The sequence below is a fragment of the Ovis canadensis genome, chromosome 1 (genome assembly GCF_042477335.2).
Source record: "Ovis canadensis isolate MfBH-ARS-UI-01 breed Bighorn chromosome 1, ARS-UI_OviCan_v2, whole genome shotgun sequence".
NCBI lineage: Eukaryota > Metazoa > Chordata > Mammalia > Artiodactyla > Bovidae > Ovis > Ovis canadensis.
The window spans coordinates 101,130,222-101,156,194 of NC_091245.1; the positions used below are offsets into that span (position 1 = coordinate 101,130,222).

The 25,973-nt window shown below is 38.7% G+C and overlaps 1 protein-coding gene and 1 non-coding gene across 3 annotated transcripts in view; one reads left to right on the plus strand and one right to left on the minus strand.

Annotated features, from left to right (window-relative positions):
- Positions 1–25,483, plus strand: part of VPS45 (vacuolar protein sorting 45 homolog) — a 71,727-nt gene extending 46,244 nt beyond the window's left edge. For both annotated transcript variants that reach the window (XR_011253912.1, XM_069573991.1), the window contains one exon: positions 24,468–25,483. Coding sequence is in view for 1 of the 2 variants with exons in the window: in XM_069573991.1 (XP_069430092.1) it covers positions 24,468–24,555 (88 nt within the window). In the remaining variant the exon portion in view is untranslated. The remainder of the gene's footprint in view (positions 1–24,467) is intronic.
- Positions 20,113–20,185, minus strand: TRNAG-CCC (transfer RNA glycine (anticodon CCC)). Its single transcript has one exon. It is a non-coding gene; the product is annotated as a tRNA-Gly (tRNA).
- Positions 25,484–25,973: the final 490 nt, after the last annotated feature.

Sequence of the window (25,973 nt, forward strand, 5' to 3'; positions counted from 1 at the left end):
AGTAAACATGGTTACAAAGAGAGCCAGTTCTCAGAGCCAGAGTCCATGCTTTTGATCATTCTTCATTTCCTTCATAAATATTACTTGAAAGCCTGACAATATATTATTTTCTAAATGATATTTAATAATTTGGGGTTTAAAATGTTTTATTACTAGATAGACATATAGGATTTTATTTTCTTAATCTAAATGAGTTCCCTCATGTTTGTATATATAATTATCTGCTTTTAAATAGGCTTTACTATCAGAATCTAAAAAGGCTAATTGACTCTTAAGTGATCTTGCTGCTGCTGCTGCTGCTAAGTTGCTTCAGTCGTGTCCGACTCTGTGTGACCCCACAGACGGCAGCCCACCAGGCTCCCCTGTCCCTGGGATTTTCCAGGCAAGAACACTGGAGTGGGTTGCCATTTCCTTCTCCAATGCATGAAAGTGAAAAGCAAAAGTGAAGTCGCTCAGTCGTGTCCAACTTCTCTCGACCCCATTCTGAGAGTTAATATTTCCCATTGAGTGTTTGAAGCCTCATGACCCATACCTAGGAACTATGGCCTCTTCTCTTTAACTTGAAATATTAGACCTTTAAAACTAATTACCTGTATCTCAATTTAAAAAGGGGGCTTCCCTAATAGCTCAGTTGGTAAAGAATCTGCCTGCAATGTGGGAGACCTGGGTTCGATCCCTGGGTTGGGAAGATCCCCTAGAGAAGGAAAAGGCTACCCACTCCCTGGCCTAGAGAATTCCATGGACAGTCCATGTGGTCTCGAAGAGTCGGACACGGCTGAGCAGCTTTCACTTTCACTTTCAATTTAAAAAATACTTTGGATTTAGAGGGAAAGATAGATTAGCAAAGATTTTTACACATTTTTTTAATATTACATATAAACAAAAATGCATATATTTTCAGGTATGTTTGGCTAATTAATTATACTGTGACTAAAACTATATTTTATTAAAAATGGGAGGGAGACCCTAAATATCTAGGTTTTTCCTTAAATTAGTGTCCCAGGTCCTGAGAAAATAATGTTTAATGTAAAAGTAAGAGAGTAAGGAAGAAAAATAAAAGAAAGTAAAGCAGCTTTGTGAAAGCGATAGACTAGATTCTTACAACTAGCCAGCTCAATATTTCTCTGTCTGACCTAATAATATGTTAAGCAGTATACCAAATTACATTTGAGCAGATATCCTTAGCAATAGAAGGTTCAATAAAATCTTGGACAGGATTGTTCACTGGCCCCTGATCAATGAAACTTTTAGAAAGAGGGAGTTGCTGTGGTAATTACCAACCTGGAAAAAAATTAATATTTGCAATACATAAATGTTCCAAAAACTGGTTTTTATAATTTACTTTCATAAATACATAGCCTCTAGCAATAAGTAACTAGTGAAATTTTTCACTATCAGTAAGAAGATAGTGAAATTTGTATTTCAGAGACCAGTTATTGTAAAGGCTTAAGTAATTGAAAGTAACAGTTTCAGCTTTTAGAGGAAAGGCTCATTTTTCATGATGATTGTGGACTACCTTGGGTATTACTAGACTATTAAGTAATTAAGAGTTCACAACTCTTAATACATATTGAAATCCCAGACTCTCAGTAAATGGGACGGTTAGTATTTTTTAAAACTCAGCTTTATACCTCAATACAGTAGGGCTGTGAGGAGCAATAATATATAGGGGGAGAGAGTTTGAATGATTTGTTTCCGTGAATTGTTAGGGTTTAATTTTTGTGGGCGTCTGTACAATTTCCTATGTAATACATGGATTATTTCTTAAGAAAAAGTCCAAAGGAATAACTGATAAAGACACAGCTCTCCCTCACAAAAGTATTATTTTGAGAGATTATGGTGACCAGGAAACAGTATACTTTTAGATGTGTCAGGATGAGCGCCCTCGTTTTATACTTAGAATTATGTAAAATATGGTATGCCCCACGAAGATCTGGATTGGTAGGCATTGCAATAAACAGAAATCATACCTTGAGAATTCCCTGGCAGTGTGGGGGTTAGGACTCACTGCTTTCACTGCCGTGGCCCAGGTTCAAGCCTTGGTTGGGGAACTTAAGATCCTGCAAGCCTCGAGAGGTGTGACTGGAAAAAAAGAAAAATCATATCTTGTAGCTTGGAGTGTTATAGGCTGATATAGAATCTGTTATCCTTCCCGAGTGGGAAATGCCTGTTGCAGGGTATTTCTGGGATACAGGTCACTTGATTTTCCTGGTGTATTAAGTAAAATCTGATTTATTTTACAGTCAGCTCCCAGCACTACCACCTACTAGTTTATGATTTGGAGCAAGATATTAATGTAATAGGTAGATGGGTCAAAAGTGGTCTCTTGCAACCTGGAAAATCATCTGTACCTCTCATGTAGCAACTGTAATAGTCTTTATCCTGGGATACCTTCTATTTCTAAAATACATTGACATTACCTTTACTTTTGTTTTGAAACAAAATCTTAATGTTCAGCAAAAATAAAAAGCAATTTTTCTTTCCCTCTCTGAAGTACTTCCAGAACTCAGTGTAACTTTGGTGAAAGAATAGGGACCATGTATAAGTAAGCCAAGTTTTAAGTCAGGAATTACCTGAAGATATATGTCCTTTAGACTTTACAAGAAAATATATATTAATTGAATCTGAAATTCAACTTCCTTTTCAGGGTTCTGCTTTAAGCTGCTCTGTCTTAAGTAGTAATACCTTAATTCTTTAAAGCAGTTCTTTTATGACATTTTTTCAAACACTGGTCACAAAGAAGCAGAGTTCTACAGGCCTTTTGTAGTTATATGACTTATTTCTATAGGACCTGTTCTGATTAGGTGTAATTGTAATTATCTCTGTTTAGATTTAAACACTATTTAAAATAGATGGTGTTTGTTTGCTGCTAAAACACCAAGGAACTTTGCAGAAGCTAATTATCTCCTTAGCAACATTCTTAATAAAACTGCCTTCCAAATGAAGGGAGGTAGTCGATACTTTCTTCTCTCTATAGCCATATGAAGTTTAATATGAATTTTGTATTGCTTTCCCTTCTCCTCGACACATAATGAAATACAAAGAAATAAAAGATAGTAACCAATCACAGGGACTTCTTTAAGGGCATAATTTTAATGCCTTTTTGAAAGCAGAGAACCTGCCCTGAAAAAGGATCCAGGTAAATGGATTCAACAGTACCCTGAACACGTGCAAGTGCCTGCCCTAAGCAGTACGTCTTTTCTGCCTCTGGGGTCCATGCAGGTTTGCAGTGTGTAGACTCTCATCTCCTGCCTCAGGGTTTGCCCTTCCTATAGAAGTACTTCCCCCCTGCCTTACTCCCTCCCTCTTCATTTATCTCATTAGTCATACTTGCCTAATAGAACCTCAGTTTGAGGGGGAATAATTCAAATTTCAACTTCCGGCATTATATGTGACAGGAGTTGTACTATATCACCACAGATATTTCCACCAAAGTCTGCGTGAAACGGTGAGAAGTCATTTTGGCCTAGTTATAAGTTCTAGAATAAACATTTATTGAACAAATGAGGACAGCTGTATTTACTGAATATTGGAATGCCTCTGTGAAGAAAAGCAACGATCCTAATCCTTATGAAGCTTTCATTTTAATGCAGAGACAGAAATAAATAATAACTTAATAAAGAAGTATTCTTTATCATAAATCAGAAGATGATAAATTCTATGGGGGAAAAAAGTAGAGCAAAGTGAAGGGAAATCTGTGGTGTGTGGAGGCAGTAGGGACAAGCCACACTACTCAGTGTATCAGGAAAGGCCTCATGAAGAAGAGGTCTGAGCAGAGACTTGGAGGAAGTGAGGGAATGAGCCAAACAAATGTGGAGGAGAGTATCTCAGGACAGCAGGGCTGTGGTCCTAAGGCAGGATCTTGCAGTGTATTCAAGGAGACTGGGGTCTGGCGTGCAGTCAGAGAGGTGTTGGGGGCCAGATCATGGAGGGTCTTGGAGAATATTTTGAGGGCTGGTTTTTACTGTGAGTCAGAGAACATTGTAGGACATTGGGGTTTCGTTTTCTAACAGGTTTATGGAGATAAAGTTCATATACTGTACAGTTCACCCCCTTTAAAGTATACAATTCAGTGGGTTTTGGTGTATTCAGAGACATGTGCAGATACCACCACAGTCAATTTTAGAACATTTTCATCACCTCAAAAAGAATCGTCCAGCCTTAAGCAAACACTAAGCTACTTTCTGTCTCTTTCGATTTCCCTGTTGTGGACATTTTATCTAAACGGAAGCATATAACATATAATTGTTTGTGAGTGGCTTCTTTTATTTAGTATAATGTTTTCAAGGTTCATCTATATTATAGCTGTCTTTACTTTTGACAGATGAATAGTATTTCATTGTATACCTCGCTGACAGGATATGGTCCACTGGAGAAGGGAATGGCAAACCACTTTAGTATTCTTGCTTTGAGAACCCCATGAACAGTATGAAAAGGCAAAATGATAGGATACTGAAAGAGGAACTCCCCAGGTCGGTAAGTGCCCAATATGATACTGGAGATCAGTGGAGAAACAACTCCAGAAAGAATGAAGGGATGGAGCCAAAGCAATAACAGTACCCAGTTGTAGATGTGATTGGTGATAGAAGCGAGGTCCAGTGCTGTAAAGAGCAATATTGCATAGGAACCTGGAATGTCAGGTCCATGAATCAAGGCAAATTGGAAGTGGGCAAACAGGGGATGGCAAGAGTGAACATCAACATTCCAGGAATCAGCAAACTAAAATGGACTGGAATGGGTGAATTTAACTCAGATGACCATTATATCTACTACTGCGGGCAAGAATCCCTTAGAAGAAATGGAGTAGCCATCATGGTCAACAAAAAAGTCCAAAATCCAGTACTTGGTTGCAATCTCAAAAACAACAGAATGATCTCTGTTCATTTCCAAGGCAAACCGTTCAGTATCAGGGTAATCCAAGTCTATGCCCCAACCAGTAACGCTGAAGAAGCTGAAGTTGAATGGTTCTGTGAAGACCTACAAGACCTTTTAGAACTAACACCCAAAAAAGATGTCCTTTTCATTATAGGGGATTGGAATGCAAAAGTGGGAAGTCAAGAAACACCTGGAGTAACAGGCAAATTTGGCCTTGGAATACGGAATGAAGCTGGGCAAAGACTAATAGAGTTTTGCCAAAAAAATAGACTGGTCAAAAAAAAAAAAAAAATAGACTGGTCATAACAAACACCCGCTTCCAACAACACAAGAGAAGACTCTACACATGGACATCACCAGATGGTCAACACTGAAATCAGATTGATTATATTCTTTGCAGCCAAAGATGGAGAAGCTCTATACAGTCAACAAAAACAAGACCAGGAGCTGACTGTGGCTCAGATCATGAACTCCTTATTGCCAAATTCAGACTTAAATTGAAGAAAGTAGGGAAAACCACTGGACCATTCAGGTATGACCTAAATCAAATCCTTTATGATTATACACTGGAAGTGATAAATAGATTTAAGGGACTAGATCTGATAGATAGAGTACCTGATGAATTTTGGACAGAGGTTCGTGACACTGTACAGGAGACAGGGATCAAGACCATCCCCATGGAAAAGAAATGCAAAAAAGCAAAATGGCTGTCTGAGGAGGCATTACAAATAGCTGTGAAAAGAAGAGAAGCGAAAAGCAAAGGAGAAAAGGAAAGATATAAGCATCTGAATGCAGAGTTCCAAAGAATAGCAAGAAGAGATAAGAAAGCCTTCCTCAGCGATCAATGCAAAGAAATAGAGGCAAACAACAGAATGGGAAAGACTAGAGATCTCTTCAAGAAAACTAGAGATACCAACGGAACATTTCATGCAAAGATGGGCTTGATAAGGGACAGAAATGGTCTGGACCTAACAGAAGCAGAAGATATTAAGAAGAGGTGGCAAGAATACACAGAAGAACTATACAAAAAAGATCTTCACGACCAAGATAATCACGATGGTGTGATCACTCACCTAGAGCCAGACATCCTGGAATTCGAAGTCAAGTGGGCCTTAGGAAGCATCACTACGAACAAAGCTAGTGGAGGTGATGGAATTCCAGTTGAGCTATTTCAAATCATGAAAGATAATGCTGTGAAAGTGCTGCAATCAATATGCCAACAAATTTGGAAAACTCAGCAGTGGCCACAGGACTGGAAAAGGTCAGTTTTCATTCCAATCCCAAAGAAAGGCAATGCCAAGGAATGCTCAAACTACCACACAATTGCACTCATCTCACATGCTAGCAAAGTAATGCTCAAAATTCTCCAAGCCAGGCTTCAGCAATATGTGAACTGTGAACTTCCAGATGTTCAAGCTGGTTTTAGAAAAGGCAGAGGAACCAGAGATCAAATTGCCAACATCCGCTGGATCATCAAAGAAACAAGAGAGTTCCAGAAAAACATCTATTTCTGCTTTATTGACTATGCCAAAGCCTTTGACTGTGTGGATCACAATAAACTGTGGAAAATTCTGAAAGAGATGGGAATACCAGACCACCTGACCTGCCTCTTAAGAAATCTGTATGCAGGTCAGGAAGCAACAGTTAGAACTGGACATGGAACAACAGACTGGTTCCAAATAGGAAAAGGAGTACGTCAAGGCTGTATATTGTCACCCTGCTTATTTAACTTCTATGCAGAGTACATCATGAGAAACGCTGGACTAGAAGAAGCACAAGCTGGAATCAAGATTGCCGGGAGAAATATCAATAACCTCAGATATGCAGATGACACCAGCCTTATGGCAGAAAGTGAAGAGGAACTAAAAAGTCTCTTGATGAAAGTAAAAGAGGAGAGTGAAAAACTTGGCTTAAAGCTCAACAGTCAGAAAATGAAGATCATGGCATCTGGTCCCATCACTTCATGGGAAATAGATGGGGAAACAGTGGAAACAATGTCAGACTTTATTTTTTTGGGCTCCAAAATCACTGCTGATGGTGACTGCAGCCATGAAATTAAAAGACGCTTACTCCTTGGAAGAAAAGTTATGACCAACCTAGATAGCATATTCAAAAGCAGAGACATTACTTTGCCGACTAAGGTCCATCTAGTTAAGGCTATGGTTTTTCCTGTGGTCATGTATGGATGTGAGAGTTGGACTGTGAAGAAGGCTGAGCACTGAAGAATTGATGCTTTTGAAGTGTGGTGTTGGAGAAGACTCTTGAGAGTCCCTTGGACTGCAAGGAGATCCAACCAGTCCATTCTGAAGATCAGCCCTGGGATTTCTTTGGAAGGAATGATGCTAAAGCTGAAACTCCAAATCTTTGGCCACCTCATGCAAAGAGTTGACTCACTGGAAAAGACTCTGATGCTGGGAGGGATTGGGGGCAGGAGGAGAAGGGGACGACAGAGGATGAGATGGCTGGATGGCATCACGGACTCGATGGACGTGAGTCTGAGTGAACTGTGGGAGTTGGTGATGGACAGGGAGGCCTGGCGTGCTGCGATTCATGGGGTCGGGAAGAGTCAGACACAGCTGAGCAACTGAACTGAACTGAACAGTTCACCCCCTTTAAAGTATACAATTCAGTGGTTTTTGGTGTATTCAGAGACATGTGCAGATACCACCACAGTCAATTTTAGAACATTTTCATCACCTCAAAAAGAATCGTCCAGCCTTAAGCAAACACTAAGCTACTTTCTGTCTCTATTGATTTCCCTGTTGTGGACATTTCATCTAAATGGAAGCAGATAACATAATTTTTTGTGTGGCTTCTTTTACTTAGTATAATGTTTTCAAGGTTCATGTATGTTATAGCTGTCTTTATTTTTGACAGATGAATAGTATTTCATTGTGTGAAATGAAATACCATATTTTGTTTACCTGTTTGTCAGTGGTGGACATTTGAATTGATTCCACCTTTTGGCTGTTATGAATAAGGCTGCTTATACACATTTCTGTACAAGTTTTTGTGTGTATTGTAAAGTTTTGAGCAGAATCATGACATCTGACTTATATTTTAGCAGAATCACTGCGGTGATCAAAGCTAAAATGCATTAAGAGAAGTATTATTTATCTTAAAATGTTCAGAATGAATAAGGGTCATTGTAAAACTGCAAGTTTCCTAGACATGTATAAATGAACTATGCATGCTAAGTGTGTGTGTGTGTGTGTGTGTGTGTGTGTGTGTGTGCACGCGCGCGCGCATGCACTCTCAGTCATGTCCAACTCTTTGTGACTCTATGGACTGTAGCCTGCCAGGCTGCTCTGTCTATGGAATTTTCCAGACAAGAATACTGAAGTGGGTTGCCATTTCCTACTCCAGGGGATATTCCTGAGCCAGGGATTGAACCCGCATCTCTTCTGTCTCCTGGACGCGTTACCACTAGTGCCACCTGGGAAGTAAACTAAATGAACCATATAAATGAACTATGTGAAAGGGAATGTGTCACTGCAACTCCGTGGACTATAGCTCGCCAGGCTCCTCAGTCCATGGAATTTTCTAGGCAAAAATACTAGGCAAGTGGATAGCCATTCCCTTCTCCAGGGGATTTTCCTGACCCAGGGATCAAACCTGTGGGTCTGCTGCACTGCAGGCAGATTCTTTACTGTTCTTAGCCACCAGGGAAGCCTGTACGTGAACGATACCCATTATGGATTCACCTACAATAGACTGGGGGCTTCCCTGGTGGCTCAGTAAAGAATCCGCCTGCAAAGCAGGAGTCCACCTGCAATGTAGGAGACCCAGGTTCAGTCCCTGGGTCAGGAAGATCCCCTGGAGAAGGAAATAGCAAGCTACTCCAATATTCTTGCCTGGGAAATCCCATGGACAGAGGAGCCTGGAGAGTTACAGTCCCTGGGGTCACAAAGAATCAGACACAACTAAGCAACTAAACCACCACCACAGTAGGCTGTCATTATTCTAGTTGTGTTTCCAAAGCATGTGATCCTACCTTGCAAATAAATAAGCATCTTGATTTGGGTTTTGAGCTGGCTTGCCTGATGACTTCACAAGTCAATCAGTGTTAAGGAGTTCTGGATCCTTGCTGGAAGCAGTTGTCACGCTAGGTTAGCTGTGTGAGCCGAGAGGTCAAGAACCAGATCAGAACGGATAGAATTATTCTCCCGATAGATGAAATCCCTCGGTCTTCTCAGAGTACAGGGTCGAAGTGAAGGAGAAAAGGGAGGTGAGGTGTCAGTATTGGTCAGTAGTGCTGTCAGCATGACCCGAGCCCCTGAACTGTGTGTGAAGAGAGCGCTTCAGTCTTCCGCGTTGCTGTCCGTCAGTTCAGTACTTTCTTTAGACTTTTGACAAGGGGGAAATGTAACGCTAGATCGACCATCCTCTTACTGCCAGATTCCCTTTCAAACCAATAATAATTATTACACATAGTAGGTTCTCTATAACTCTACTGGATCCAATTAAACCCTCATTAACTATAAGCCTGCACAATGATTGTTTCTTTTTTCAGTTATTTTTCTTTCTAACTAGCAAAGACAGATGTAGAAAAATAGGCTTCCCCCGCCCCAAGTAATTCATGCTCATTGTAATATAAAAATTAAGTATAAAAGTCAAAAGTCACTCATACTATTACACTACTCAGAGCTAACCACTGTTAACATTTTGGTATATTTTCTCCTAATGTATTTGTATATATCTTATTTTTGGTTGAGCTGGGTCTTCATTGCTGTGCACAGGCTACCTGTAGTTGCGAAGAGCGGGGGCTACCCTTCGTTATGTTGCTTGGGCTTCTCGTCTGTGGCTTCTCTTGTTGCGGTGCACGGCTTCTGGCATGCAGGCTTCAGAAGCTGTGGCCTGTGGACTCAGTAGTTGTAACTTGTGGGCCCTACTAGCTCAGTAGTTCTGGCACGTGGACTTAGTTGCCTGCGGCATGTGGGATCCTCTTGGGCCAGGGATTGAACCAAAGTCCCCTGCATTGGCAGGTGGATTCCTAACCTCTAGACCACCAGGGAAGCCCCTCCTGGTGTTTTTTCCTTTACTTGAAAGTTTTTGAGTTTTAGAATCACATTACATTCATTGTCTTTAAAGTTTTGACTTGTTTTGCTTATTGTTAAGTGTACTTTTAATTATGCCATATTATTTAAATTATTTTAAATGATCCTAATAGCTCTACAGTTTCGATTTTAAGGGTGTATCTCTGTTTAACTATTGCTATTCAACATTTAGATTGTTTATAGTTTTTTGCTTGATATAAATATTGCAGTAAGCATCATGTATATCAATAAGTCCTTGTCCTACCTCTGAATATTTTCTCAAGATAAATGTACAGTGAGGCAGTCTCAAATATTGCTAGTAGAAATGTAAATCCATAACTTTTCTGGAAAGCAGCATGGGGCTTCCCTGGTGGCTCAGTTGGTAAAGAATCCACTTGCACTGCAGGAAACGCAGCTTCGATCCTTGGGGCGGGAAGATCCCCTGGAATAGGAAGTGGCAACCCACGCCAGTATTTTTGCCTGGGAAATCCCATGGACAGAGGAGCCTGGTGGGCTTCAGTCCATGGGATCACAAAAGAGATGGACAGGACTGAGCAACTAAACAACAACAACATTCAAAGGCATGGGGTTGACTTCATGGTTCTTGTTCTTGAGGTTTTTTTCGCTTCTTGATTTTTGTTTGTTTCTTGATTTTTAAGAAGCCCTAACTCAGGTGTTAGAAATGTTCTATATCTTGATGGAAGAAATGGTTACATGACTAGATATATTTTTCAGAATCATCAAATGATATCCTTAAAATTGGTACATTTATTGCCTATGAATTATATCTCAATTAAAAATCAAAATTTTGAAAAACAGCACTGCAGTACCAAACTGACACTTTTTCCTTGATATAGTCAGAAGGATAAAAAGATTGGTAAAGAATCCACTTGCCCTGCAAGAAATGCAGCTTCGATCCTTGGGACAGAAAGATCCCCTGAAATAGGAAATGGCAACCCACTCCAGTATTTTTGCCTGGGAAATCCCATGGACAGAGGAGCCTGGTGGGCTGCAGTCCATGGCTACAGAAGTAATTTTCTTATTATGTATTTCAGTGCTATTTAGTGACATGCCCGGGAACCACCAGATATAAGCTGGTGTTATGAGCACATGACGTGAGAGACACTGACTTATAGCAACTCCTAAGAGGCAATTATGATAACATTAAGAAGTTAAAATTTATTTAACACATACTATGTGTTAGACACTGTACTTTATACCTGTGCTGTCCAAAAGGTAACCAGTAGCCTCTGTAACTATTGAGTACTCTTGAGTACTTGAAATGTGGCTAGTCTAGGTTGAGGTGTGCTATAAGTATAAAATACATGATAAATTTCTGACTTAATACACAAAAAGTATAAAATATCTCAATTTTTAAAGTTAATAATGTCTTAGTTATATGGATTAAATAAAATATACAATTAAAATTTATTTTACCTGTTTCTTTTATATTTCTTTTTTTTTTTATTTTTTAAATTTTAAAATCTTTAATTCTTACATGCGTTCCCAAACAGGAACCCCCCTCCCACCTCCCTCCCCATAACATCTCTCTGGGTCATCCCCATGCACCAACCCCAAGCATGCTGTATCCTGCGTCAGACATAGACTGGCAATTCGATTCTTACATGATAGTATACATGTTTCAATGCCATTCTCCCAAATCATCCCACCCTCTCCCTCTCCCTCTGAGTCCAAAAGTCCGTTATACACATCTGTGTCTTTTTTCCTGTCTTGCATACAGGGTCGTCATTGCCATCTTCCTAAATTCCATATATATGTGTTAGTATACTGTATTGGTGTTTTTCTTTCTGGCTTACTTCACTCTGTATAATCGGCTCCAGTTTCATCCATCTCATCAGAACTGATTCAAATGAATTCTTTTTAACGGCTGAGTAATACTCCATTGTGTATATGTACCACAGCTTTCTTATCCATTCATCTGCTGATGGACATCTAGGTTGTTTCCATGTCCTGGCTATTATAAACAGTGCTGCGATGAACATTGGGTTATATGTGTCTCTTTCCATTCTGGTTTCCTTGGTGTGTATGCCCAGCAGTGGGATTGCTGGGTCATAAGGTAGTTCTATTTGCAATTTTTTAAGGAATCTCCACACTGTTCTCCATAGTGGCTGTACTAGTTTGCATTCCCACCAACAGTGTAGGAGGGTTCCCTTTTCTCCACACCCTCTCCAGCATTTATTGCTTGCAGATTTTTGGATCGCAGACATTCTGACTGGTTCTTTTATCTTTCTAATGTGCTTACTAGAACATTTAAAATTACATAGCGACTCACTTTTGTGACTTGCTTTTCATTTCTGTGGGATAGTAGTGTTTTATTCATTAAATTTTTGTCTAATTCTCATAACAACCCAGTGAGGTAGGTATTTGTATTATTATCAACCTCATTTTTCATATGAGACTTAGAGTAGATAAGTACTTTTTCCAAAGTCATACAGCTAGTAAGTGGCAAAGCTGGAATTGAACTCAGTTTGTTTCCAGTCTGAGCACACAGTTGAAATAATATTTTAGGAAGTTTTATCTAGCTATGATTTTTTAAATCCCTTGCTTATAAATGTTACTTATAAGATAGCCAATATGTGTGTTTTTACCAAATGGAAATTGTGTGATGCTTTCTGCTTACTAAAAAAATACTGTAAACCAAAGCAGGGGAAAAAACAGTACAAAAGTAAGGAATCGTTTAGTTTTGTTGCATGGTTTTTGCCATCCAATGATAATTAAGAATGAGATTTAAGACAGTGTTGCTCTTTGGGTAAAAATGACTAATTTGATTAACTAGTGGCAGCTGTTAGTTTTATTACTACCTGAGATGATGCCTGAATGTTGGTAATAATAGAATTCTGATTCGTTAATTTTTTTAGAGAGAGAAAGTACAGTTTAGGGCTTAGAAAACAGTTTACAGTTTCAATTTCTGTAAATAAATGGGAAGCTGGGAGGATGTCGATTCATATTATCAACAGGTTCTTTATAGATTTCTACTTAAACAAGTAACACTAGAAACTTGGACCTTCTCCTGTAACCATGAGTTGGTTTGCTCTCTGAATTATTTACTGAAAAATTAGGATCCTGTGACAGAATTTGCATTTCAAAGAAAGAGGAATCCTGAGGACACTTCTTCACTTGTAGGTATTTCAGAATCAGTTTTGAAGCTGTTGGAACTAGCACCATCTTGGTAGGGATTTGGGGGAGAGTTTAACTTTTCTCTTGTAACAAAATGTTAAGACACCATTGCCAAGAGCTATGATGGAGCATATCGCCTATCACTGACAAGTATTTATTGAGCACTATTATGTGTAAGGTTCTGTGCAAGGTGTTAGAAAGATGAAGATATTTTCTATATCATTAAAGATCTCAATGTCTAATGGAAAAGTAGGCATATAAATGAATAACTCTAATACAGTGCTTTTTAAAAAAACTAAATTAACCCAAGATTCAAATCTGAGTGTGTCCCCTGATTCCAGTTTATTTGTACATTGAAACATATTTTTTAATTAAAAATCACATTGTGTTACAAAATCAGTATATAATCCTTATAGGAAAACAAATTTATTGCAGCTAAGCAAAAAGAAGATAATAAAAATATTCATACTACCACCATCTCAGCATTAGAAATGTCAATGTCTTGATGATTTCGATTTTTTTCTGTGAATATGCCTCCAGGGAAGTCCTGAATATATACATATATATGTTTAAATAAAGTGGAATATACTATGCATGTACTTTCAATGAAAATACTTATATGTCATTTTTAATGACTGAATGGTATTCTGTTGTGTGATTGTACTGCAATTTATTTAACCAATTGTCAGTTTTTTGTCCATTCAACAATGACTTACTGAGCACTTATGTATTCCAGAAGCTATCTTGAGACTAGATACATGGTGATGAACAAAACAAATATTCTTTGATAGTCATTGTTTATCACTCTTTACTTTTATAAGCAGTACTGTAACAAACATAATTTTGTATACATCTTTACACACTTGTCCATGTATTCTCTTAGGATAATAGTAATGCCAGTCTGCTGACTTCATTTATTATCTCATTTAATTGTTGATGATCCAGAAGGTAGTATTGTTGTGGTCCCAATTTGCAAGTGAAAGAACTGGAACATTAAGAGAAAAATTAAGTAGTTTGCCTGAGGTCATAGAGCAAGGAAATGCAAAGCTAGAATTCAGGTTCAGATTTCTGTCATCCTAGAGTCCATGCACTGCTAGCAATGTTGAGATGAGACTACTGCATCAGAGTATTAACTTTTTTAATATGCTTAAGTACTAATTTGCCATCCAGAAAAGTTTTGTTTATACCTTCACATCATACCCTTCCAACCCCAAAGTTAACTGCTCCTGATTTTTAAAAATAGCAAATTAAAAAAATAATTTGTACAGAGAAAGTTGGTTAAAAAACATTTTATTTCAACTCAAATGCAGAGAAAAAAGAAGCAGCAGATAGTGTGAAGTAAGAGACCAATAAATGAGACAGAAATAAGAGGCAAAGGCAGAGGCAGATGCTGTGTGGTTTCAAAGCAGCCCCCACTTGCTCTCCACAGTGCCCTTAAGAGGCCCTGATCTTACACTGGGTTAATGATAGACCTCCACCCCAACCCCTATGTCACTGAGGATACTTTTTTTCTTTTGCTTGAGCTAGTTTGAGTGGGTTTCTGTTTCTTGCAACCAAAAGTTTACCATTAAGGAAAAGGGATATTCTCTTTTCCAAGTTTATAGGATATGCCTTTTTGTGTAGTATGTAAGCCCCCATCCAGTGTTTGCATATTTGTTTCAGGATTTGTTGGGTTAGACAGTAAAAAACTTTAAATGAAAGGAAAAACTCAAAAATGCTAACTCTGTGTAGTGAGACATGAGCAACTCATTTACTTCTTTATTTCTTATGTTATTTGCATTTTAATGTTTTTTAATGATGAGAAAATTTTTAAGATATTCCACAGAGTTTTAAAAGTCAGTTTGGTACCATTTGCAATTATTAAGTAGTAAAGTACATAGTTGAGTACCCTCTACATAGCCCTGCAAAACTGTATTTAACTTCCCCAGTTGAATGATGCACCTTTCAGGACATAAGTTCTTTCATTAGGATTATCATTAGAACTCCTCGGCTTGAATGAAACCTGTTATTTATAAATCACCTTTCGATATGCTTTGGTCTTTTAAGAGGCAGTGTAGCACAGCAATTAAGAGCAACAGCTCTAGGGACTTCCCTGGTGGTCCAGTGGCTAAGACTTTGAGCTCCCAACGCAGGGAAACTCGGTTCAATCTCTGATTGAGGCACTATATCCCACATGCCACAACTAAGACCGGGCAAAGCCAAATAAATAGTTTTGTTTTTTTTTGAAAGAACCAAGGGCTGTAGGGCCAGACTACCTTTTTTAGGGGGGCGCTGTATCAGGTCTTAGCTGCGGCATGTAGGATCTAGTTCCCTGACCAGGGATTAAACCCAGGCCGCCTACATTGGGAGCTCGGAGTCTTAGCCACTGGACCATCAGGGAAGTCCCCAGACTACCTTTTATAAATCCTAGTTTTGCCATGTGTCCACTTGTATGACCTTAGGCAAATTAACTTTTTTGTACCTCCATTTTCTCAACTGTAAAGTGGAGGTAATAATAGCTCCTTATGTCATTGTTATAATGTTTGGATGATATATAAAAAATATTAGAGGAAAATCTGGCATAGGAGAAGCACTTAATATGTGTTGCTTGCTTCTGCTGCTGTTATTGCCATTACATTTGGGGAAAATCAAGTAAAAAAAGAGTGTATACTCATCATCAACACCTCTGTTGTCACCCATACTTCCAAATCACTTGGTTTGAAAACTCTTACTGTAACATAATTCAAGAGCAGAATTATATTATTATGCCCAGCAATACTGGGGTTATGGCAAAATTTACTATGAAGATAGCCAAATGCCAGGTGACTTTTGTGGTCTGTGCAGGAAAAACTTTAGTAGCTTGATTTCCATTTGTGCTCACACAGATTTCCCCTTTGAAACCTCCAGACTCGGTACCGCTATAATTAATAGACTTTCACAGAGTCTTTAACATCCATGCTTGCTACAGAGAGGTTGTTTGGAGCTCTGTTTCTTGTTGGTTTGGGGGAGTGGGGGGTTTTTTGTTTGTTTTGGTATGGTGGTCACCATTCTACTTCTGTAGTTGTTGCTCTGACAAACTGATGTGGTCTTGAATGTTCCCAATAGTGAGAAAGCACATCTATCACTCTCTTTCTTCTCAGATGGTAATCTCCTTTCATACCTTTATAAAAGTGATGTTACAGGCAGTTCAGTCTTTGAGGCGTCCATCTTTTGTCCTATGGCCCATGAGGATAATCCTTTCTCCTCACATGAATGACACATGCAGGGTGTTGGATACATGCAGAATCCCATTGGTTGCTTTTTTTCCCTATTTCTTCACAGGAGGGAGAGGAAGTAAGACCAAGGGCTCCTGTTTACTTGTTTTGCTTTGCTTTGCTTATTTTTTCCTAAATCAGGTGTCCTGATACTAAGGTGGGAACTGGGAAGGAGTAGTCTACAACAGGTGGTTACACTGTTTGTAAGAAAGTATCGTGGGGTAAAGTAACCTCACTGGAGTTGGTTATAATCAAGGAAGTATTTTATATCTTAATTCAGTGTTTCCCAAGGTTTGTTCTATAGAAGACTTGTTTGGGAGATATTGATAGATATTTTTAAAAGTTTCTTGGACAACTAAATCACTGTATCCTCCTGGAAAGTAGAGAGATTCACATTAGTGTGTTAAAGATTGTGAGAAACGTCAGAGTATAGAAACCATTTAGATATAGAAGCTTTTATCTTAAGAAATTACATCTTGCTGCTGCTGCTGCTGCTAAGTCACTTCAGTTGTGTCCGACTCTGTGCAACCCCATAGACAGCAGCCCACCAGGCTCGCCCATCCCTGGGATTCTCCAGGCAAGAACACTGGAGTAAGCTGCCATTTCCTTCTCCAATGCATGAAAGTGAAAAGTGAAAGTGAAGTCGCTCAGTCGTGTCCGACTGTTATCGACCCCATAGACTGCAGCCTACCAGGTTCCTCTGTCCATGGGATTTGCCAGGCAAGAGTACTGGAGTGGGGTGCCACTGCCTTCTTCATAATTACGTCTTAACATAGTAGTTTTGGGTTTCCCTCATAGCTCAGCAGTAAAGGATCCACTAGCAATGCAGGAGACACATTTTCAATCCCTGGATCAGGAAGACCCCCTGGAGAAGGAAATGGCAACCCACTCCAGTATTCTTGCCTGAGAAATCCCATGGACAGAGGAGCCTGGTAGGTTACAGTCCATGGGGTCCCAAAAGTGTTCAGCGACTAAACAACAAGAATATATGTAAATAAAAGTTAGAAAATATAATGAATACTCTTGGATCCTTCACCAAAGGACTGGGAAATTGCCAATAACATGGATCTGTCTGTATGTTGTGCTCTAGTTATATCCCTTATCTCCCTATAACAAGTAAACAGTATCCTAAATTTTGTGTTTAATTCCGTTGCTTTGATGGGGAGAGTTATTTTTATCACTAATCCATGTATTTCTAAATATAGAATAAGCAAGTCTTGTTTAGTCTTGCTTATTTTTTAGCTTAATAAAGAAAATTGTATCATACTTTTTCACTGACCATATGTCTAAGATTCATCCATTTTTCAGTACTGTGTACCATTCTACTGTGTAAATATACCACAGCTTGCTTCTCCATTCATCTATCCATAGACATTTGAGTTATTGGGTTTTTGTTTTGCTTACTGTTGCAGAGTCGGACACAACTGAAGCGACTTAGCAGCAGCAGCAGCTATTACTGTTGGTTTAGTCACAGAACAGCAAGAAAAAAATATGAGCCAAGGGTATTGACAGATTGTTATGATTATACTATTTGGGAGGAAGATATTTATTGAGTAACTGCTTTATATAAGGTACTTTTGGGCTTCCCTGGTGGCTCAGAGGTTAAAGCGTCTGCCTGGAATGCTGGAGACCCGGGTTCAGCCCCTGGGTAGGGAAGATCCCCTGGAGAAGGAAATGGCAACCCACTCCAGTACTCTTGCCTGGAGAATCCCATGGAGGGAGGAGCCTGGTAGGCTTCAGTCCATGGGGTCTCAAAGAGTCGACAGGACTGAGCGACTTCACTTTCACTTTCACTTTTCCAAGACAGGGCCTAAAATACAAAGAAAATAAGATCTCTATCTTTAATGATCTTATAGTTCAGGTGGAGAACTCAAACAAACCTGTATTTCTCAAATTAGGATATGATTAGTACCCGAGTCACACAAAGGCACAGAATAAGCATGACACATCTTTTGGGATGTCTGTTTTCTTTAGAAGTCGGGGGGACTTCTAATTCCAGGAGTAGAATTAAATAATTTAACTGGTCAACTCCTATGAAAAATAAAAATATGTTTATGTTGAAATTTAAAAGGCCCTTTTATGAAAAATAACACAATTGTTATGTGTTTTAAAAGCAAAATATCAGCCCTCAAAGAAAGATGTAAGCTAGTAAACCAATTTGGACTATACCCTCAATACTAATACACTGATTCTCTTCTGTTGTTTAGGGGTTCTTAGGTACAGAAGTTTGAGAAGTGTTAATGTATGTAAGTTAAATAAAATGTGTCCAAAAAAGAAATAATTAATTCTGGCAGCGTAATCAGGAAATGCTTCGCCATGGAGATAGCATTTGAACTAGGCCTTGAAGAGTAAGTTGGATTTCCATAGGAAGAAGGAGCATTCAGGACTGAGAAAACAGCATAACTGAGGACAGTAGGTGGTGGGGAAAGGCACATTGCATTTGAGAAATAATGAGTTCTAAATGGGTAAAGTATACACCCAGTGAAGAGCAGTATGATCTCTCTGTATGAGATTCTTAATATTTTCAGACATAGATATCAAAGCCACCTTGTTCCCTTACTACTGATAAAATTGCTGCTGGATGTTTAGGAATAGTTTAGCACAATAGGTGACATTTAAGCTGAGGTCTTAACTTATTTTAAAAAATATAAATCTGATCCATGTATTCATTCAGCAAATACCTAATTCAGTGTCTGCTTTATATTGAGGATACACAGATCAAGAAGCTCTTATTCGAGGTGGTAAAAGTCTTTAGAGGAGAACCCGCCCAGCTCCCACACTGCCGCTGTCCTCCGCCCTCCGTCCCATCACAGTGGTGAGTGCTGCTGGCTGAGCCCAGCCCTCCCACTTGGGCACCAGATTCCATTCCCTCACTTCCTCTAGGGCTTCGCTCCAGACCTGCTTCTCTCTCAATCCTGAATGGGTTTTTCACACCCTATTGGATCATTCATAGAAGCACAGAAACATGCTAGGTTTTTCCCCCATCTTTAAAAACTCGGTTAACCTCCTGTCTCCTCCCGGGTTCTATGCTATTTCTCTGTTCTCTTTTATAGCAAAATTCTTCAAGAGTTGTTTTTTTCTCACGACCTCTGATTCCTCTCCTTATACATTCTCTTAAACGTGTATCTTCTTTTAAATCTTACCTCTTCTGTTAAGCCACTCCATTTAGCTTTTCATGCCTGTCATTCCCCGAAATCACTTTTGTTGTGGTTCCAGGGATTTCCATGTGGCTAAACTCAGAATCAACTTTTAGTACTCATTTTACTTGACATTTCAGCAGCATTTGACACTGTTGACCAGTTCCTTCACTTTGAAAGACTTTTACCACTTAGCTTCCAGAAACTACACTCTGCAGTCCTCTTACCTCACTCGCCATTCCTTCTCTGTCTCTTTTGTTCATTTTTCCTGTTTTTGAAGTCCCTGAAACTCTATTCTTGGACTCCCTCTCTTCTTGTGTACACCTCACTCCTTGCTGGTCTTATGGCTTTAAATTATATCCTCTAATGACTCCCAGATTTACATCTCTAGTCTGAGTTTCTCCAACCTCAGCACTGTTGGTATTTGAGGACAGATAATTCTTTGTTGAGGGGAACTGTCCTGTACATTATAGGATGTTCAGCAACATCCCTGGCCTTATACACCAGAGGCCAGCGGCACTCCCACAGTTATGGCCACCAAAAATGTTTCCAGACATTGCCAGATGTATTCTGAACATAAACTAAAACACCTCTCCGTTGAGAATCACTATTTTAAAAAATATTTATTTATTTGGTTGTACTGGGTCTTAGTTATAGCAAGAGGGCTCCTTAGCTGCCACATGTGGGATCTAGGTCCCTGACCAGGGATTGAACCTGGGCCCCCTGCATTGGGAGCCCAGAGTCCTAGCCACTGAACCACCAGGGAAGTCCTGAGAATCACTATTTTTAATCTGAGCTTCTCTCCCAAACTCCAGATGTATATGTCCAACTGTCTACTTGATACTTCTACTTGAATGTCTAATAAACATCCATATTTAACAGTAATCAAACAAGGTTTCCAATATTTCTCCTTAAATATAATCTTCCCTCAGACTTATCCATTCTCCTAGTTGCTTAGGCCAAAAACCTTGTCTTCCTGGCTCCCTTGTTTCTCTCACCTACATGCTGGTTTATCAAGTAAATCTTATGATCCTTCCCCTCAAAGCATGTCCAGAACCTGATACCCTCTCATCACAACTGCCTAATTTGTACCACCATCACTTCCCTGACCTTTAACCCCGTGTAGTCTGTTCTCAGTATAGCAGTAGAGCGAATCTATGAAAGTACATAATGTCACATCCCTGCACTAAACCCTCCAGTTGTTTCCCATCTTACTCAAAGTACAAATCACAATCTTTATTACCAGGCCTCACATGAGCTCATCTTCACTCTCCCCTCCATCCCCTTCCCTTAATCTCTCTAATCGCATCTCTTACTACCCAATACCTTATTCACCTCACTCCAGCTACACCTGCCTCCTTTCTGTTCCCTGAACATACCGGGCCTTGGAAGCCCACAGATATATCTTCCATTGCCTTACTCAAGTCTTGGCTCCAATGTCAGTTTCTCAGTGAGGTCTTCCTTGACCACTGGATTTAAAATCTCACAACACCATCATTACCTCCAACTCTCCTTCAAACCTGCTTTGTTTTTCTCCATAGCATTCTCTTTATCTAACATATTACAGAGAGGCAGTGTAGCATCATGGTTAAGAGAACAAACTCTTGTTCTCTTGAGTAAGAGAACAAGATTATCTGGGTTTGCATCCCAATTTGGTCGTGTTCAAGATATAAGACTTGATTCCTGTGCCTTAATTTCATTGTGAAGTAGGATGGTTTCTATCTCATTAGAATTGTACTTCACATGTAGTGAGTGATTTTTTACTGTTATTATATTTTACTTATCAATTTTGCTTATCTTTCTTCCTTCCCCAGTGGAATATGTATGCCATGAGCGCAGAATTTTTTCATTTCACTTATTGCTAAATTCACAGCTTTTAAAATGGTGCCTGGCACATAGGCACTTAATAAATATTTGTTGATCATATTGTTATCTCTGGAAAGACTGGGGAAAAGAAGAGTCAAAGAAGACAAGCTTTATGTATACTATTTAACACTTTTACAGAAAGAATATATTCATGTATTACTTGTACCCCAAAAAACTCACAGGCTTACGTGGAAAACAGATACGAAAACAAATAAATTCCTAGAGGCGTTGTACTGTGAGAGCAAGTTGGGTTTTAAAAGATGCATTGTTCCACTAGATAAAATGCAATAGGGATGGGACAGCTTTGTAGACAGAGGGAATAGTATATGCAAAAGCAAAGAAACATGAAACATAGTAGTACCTCTAACAACTGTAATCAGTATTTTGAGCTATTGAAAGTTCCATCTTGTCCTTTTCTCTCCCCCATTCCGATAATCCAGCTAAGTATTTGGCTATAATTAGAAGCTTATTACTCCATTAAGGCAAATATCTTGGATTTTTTTCTCATTATTTTTCAGAATGTCTTTTTCTATTTTCTTGCTCCTTAGAAATTCCATTCATTTTTTTCCATTATACCACTCTTCAGATCTGATTCTAAATTCCTTTAATGTTTTTGTTGTAAGAAACTCACATGTAATTTCCTTCTGTGGAGTATAGTTTTTTTTTTTAAAAAGGAATAGATAGATATTGTTATAATATATAGCTTTATTTAGGAACACAGTTATTCTTTTCAATTATTTTAGTAATTAAAATTTAAAATTCTGTGTTAGTCTCTAGTCCCTTACCAAAGACTTTAAAGTAAAGAAACTTGTTTTTCAATGTGTGCTGCAAGATTTTTTGAGTTTGACTTTTAAAAATTAGGGCTTTTTTCTGCCCACCGTCCTTCTATCCATAGAGCCCAAAATGACAGCAAACCAAGACAAGCGATAGTGCTAATCCACTGGGTTAGCTCCTGGTACCATCTCTGTTTATACCATCTCTCATGTTACTTTGTGATTGTGTATCCCTCTGACTGAGAGTCCCTTAAAGTTTTAGAAGTCATAACAAGTGTTCATATATACACTTCATTCAGTGCCTGCCATATAACGATGCTCAGTAAATACTGTTACATTTAATTGAACTGAGCTGAATTGACTGGATTACAGTACCACAGGGGAAGGGGATTTTTGAGTTTGCTTAAGTAAGATGGATTTAAAACAAATCTGGGCAGAAAAATCATTCTGTTTTGTTGTTTTTAAACAGTCTAAATTTGGGGTACAGATACCAATATGTTCATCACCCATAATTTTTAAAGCATTCTGAAGTGACTCATTGAAGTCCCCAAATAGATACTTTTTAAAAAGCCACAATAGCCCTGGGGAACAAAATTAGGCCTAGCAGATATAAAGGGTGTTTTCTCTTTGCAGGCAAGAATGTGGGGTCTTGTTGATCCACAGAGCAGGATCTTTAAGTACAATTTCAGGAAGGTTTCTCCTTTCCTTTGCACATGTAGGACAGTCTCAAGTGAAGCAAAGATCACCTCATAGGTTTTGATAGGGTTTCCCAGCATATTTGTTTCATTCTTACCAAAAGTCACTAATCAAAGACTTCTTGTGTTATCTTTCAAAAAAAAAAAATGCTGCCTCATTTCCTGACACTTATTTTCTGACCTCAAAGTGTCTACTGGCCAAAGAGCCAGGCTAGACAGAGGTGCCATTATTAACAGAGGTGTTCAGTGGATGAATAGATGAGTTTAGCTTCTACTCCTTTCCCTCTATTTCACCATTTTCTTTTGCAAAGGAGCTTGGAATTTAAATTCTCTAAGCCTAGAATCTTCCAGGTCTAAAACTGCACAACTGTGGTAATAATAAGTTACCTGATCATTTCACCAACCCTCTGCCTGCTACTAGACCTGTATCCTGAGAATGAGTCCAGCATACTTCTAAGTACTGCCTCCCAAACTCCTGTATTACAGAGAAGGCTTTCTTGCCAATGGGTGGCTATTTTAATTACTTCATTTATTCAGTATTCCTTTACTGGGCCCCTACTAAGTGTCAGCCTCTGTGCTAAACCTTGAAGATCTAAGATGAATAAATCTTAGTCCCAACCTAAGTAACTCACAGTCTGTTTTGGCATCAATACTGTATGGAGTACCTAATTAATAATAATATGGTATTAAAACAGCTCTAAGACAGAGTGATAATGATGGAGGTGACTAGTTCAGCATGGAGGAGAGTTAGGGAAGCCTTCACAGAAAAGGTGGCCTTTAATCCTCAGCCTTAATGATACAAGGGATTTCATCAGACAAAGGAGGGGTAGTCAATCATTTAAGACTTAGGACATAATAAGAGCAAAAGCATAAAGGTGTGAAAGCTTAGGACACATTTAGGGAACAATGAATGGCTGGGCACAAAAGGCACATAGGCTGCACAGCTGGTGAGAGATGGAACCAGACAAGTGAGAGTATTGTGTGGATTCGAGAGCTGGATTTGAATCCCAGCTAAGCCACTTACTGTTGTGACCTTCTCAAGTCACTTAATCTCTCACTTTTTAAATGAGGATAATAGCATAAATACATATACTCTGTTTATATGTATACACACACATAGCTTAAACCAATTCTCAGAATAAAATAAATACAACTATTAGTTATTATTAGGCTGCATTATAAAGAGCCTTGAATTTTAATCTGTGTATGATTCTATAAGCAAAAGAAAGTTTTTAAAGCACAAGAAGAGAAAGTATACAATAGGATATAACTTGTATTTAGAAAATTGGTGCCACTTTGGATAGCAGATTGGATAAAGAATAGATGAGAGGCACAATTAAAGTTCTGTGGCAGTTTTAAGAGTATAAGTAAGAGGTACTGATGTAATATGGTTCTGAGATTGTACAGCCTTGTCCTTAAAAATTTTGGATTCCAGACTAGAAAATTCAAACTTGAAAAATCCTGCAAGTTTAAAACTAAAAACACAGTGAGAACTCTGGGGAAGTGCAAAAAGGCCCTCTCCCAGTCCAGACGTTTTCGTGCTCGACTGCGGCCTCTATTCTGCACCCAGATATCAGACCAGTGCTTCTTGTGTTCTACTCATGATATCCTTTCATCTACGTAGATATTATAAGCAAGATACTCTGTTTGGGAGATGCCTTTTTTTTTTCTTTCTTTCTTTTTCCCCTTTGAGTAACTCAAGTCTACTGCTCAGTTTCCTAGAGGAAGTTCTGGCTTCTGGACTGCACAGCCGAAGCAAGGAAAGCTCTCAGGTTACATCAAGGTCAGTAAGCAGAAGATGAAATGGTGATGGAGAGGTGAGCCGAATGGTGCAACTTCCCCTCTTGCATCGCTGCAGGCTTTCTCCACTGACCAGAGGGGTGTTGGAGAAGAGCGTTGGGTTTTGTGCTTGTTGTTATAACCCACATCCAGGTAGCCTGCTGATTCCTGAACTGTTGGCACAGACACCAAGACTCCCGGTGATGAGCTGAGAATAAGTCTGAGCCCATTCCAATCCACTTTTCTCATGGTTTCTTTATCAAATAAATAAGTGTATTCCTTAATTAGCAGATTGGGATCGACTTATATACACTACTATGTATAAAATAGATAACTAATGAGGACCTACTGTATACAGCTATAGCACGGGGAGCTCTCCTCCATTCTCTGTGGTGACCTAAATGGGAAAGAAACTAAAAACGAAGGGATCTATGTATACATATAGCTGATTGACTGCTGTACAGCAGAAACTAACACAACATTGTAAAGTGACTATACTTCAATACAAATTAATTTTTTTTAAATAGCTCATGAACTCATACTTAATTTAGGCAAACTGAATAGTAAGAACAAAAGTATGTATATACAGATGTTTACAGTGTTTGGAATTGATTAACAAAGTTAAACCATTTGTATCAGTTCAAAAAAATGTATTCCTTGTATTTGATAGCACAATCACTTCAGTTTCTGATTAATTTTGTTGGGCTCTTATTTGAGTAAAGGATTACAGCTTAAAGGAGTTTTAAAAAGTAAAAATTAGATGCATATACTACAGTCTCTCTTCTCTTGACCCCTTTTATTTTTCATTAATGTCACATTTCTGCACAAATCATTTCTGAAAACTCATATTTCTATAAGAACCATCCAAAAATTGTTTGTCCCTAAATTGCAGTTTTCTGTGGTACTGAGAAACCATGTATGAAGACAATAAAAATCCATTTTATGAAAAGATACAAGTGATTTGTTTTTGTTTCTTTGGGGTTAATAACTATTTATGGGAATTTATGAGATGAGGCATGAGCTGGCTGTACACCAAACAGAGAGAAGGCATGACCTGTACCCAAAGGATAGGTAAAGTATGTCAAAGCAAATAATATATTCTGGCGTCAATTTCACTTCTCTTGAAAGCAGTGGAAAATGATAATGTCATTAATACCAGGAAATTATGGTGTGCTCAAATCCTACCACAGTCCTTTCCTGGTGCTTGGCACAAAATTTTTAAACCTTCCTTTTATGTTGATAAACTTTCTGTAGCATCAGATAGCCTAGGCTCAAATCTGTGTCACAGTTATGTGACTTTGGGAATGTTATTAAGTCTCTTAGTGGCTCAGTTTCCTCATCTATTAATACAAAAAGAAAGTAATTAAATTCCTCCTTATAGGATTGTAAGGACTAAATAAGATGAGAGAATACATATAAGCACTTAGAACAATGTCTGATA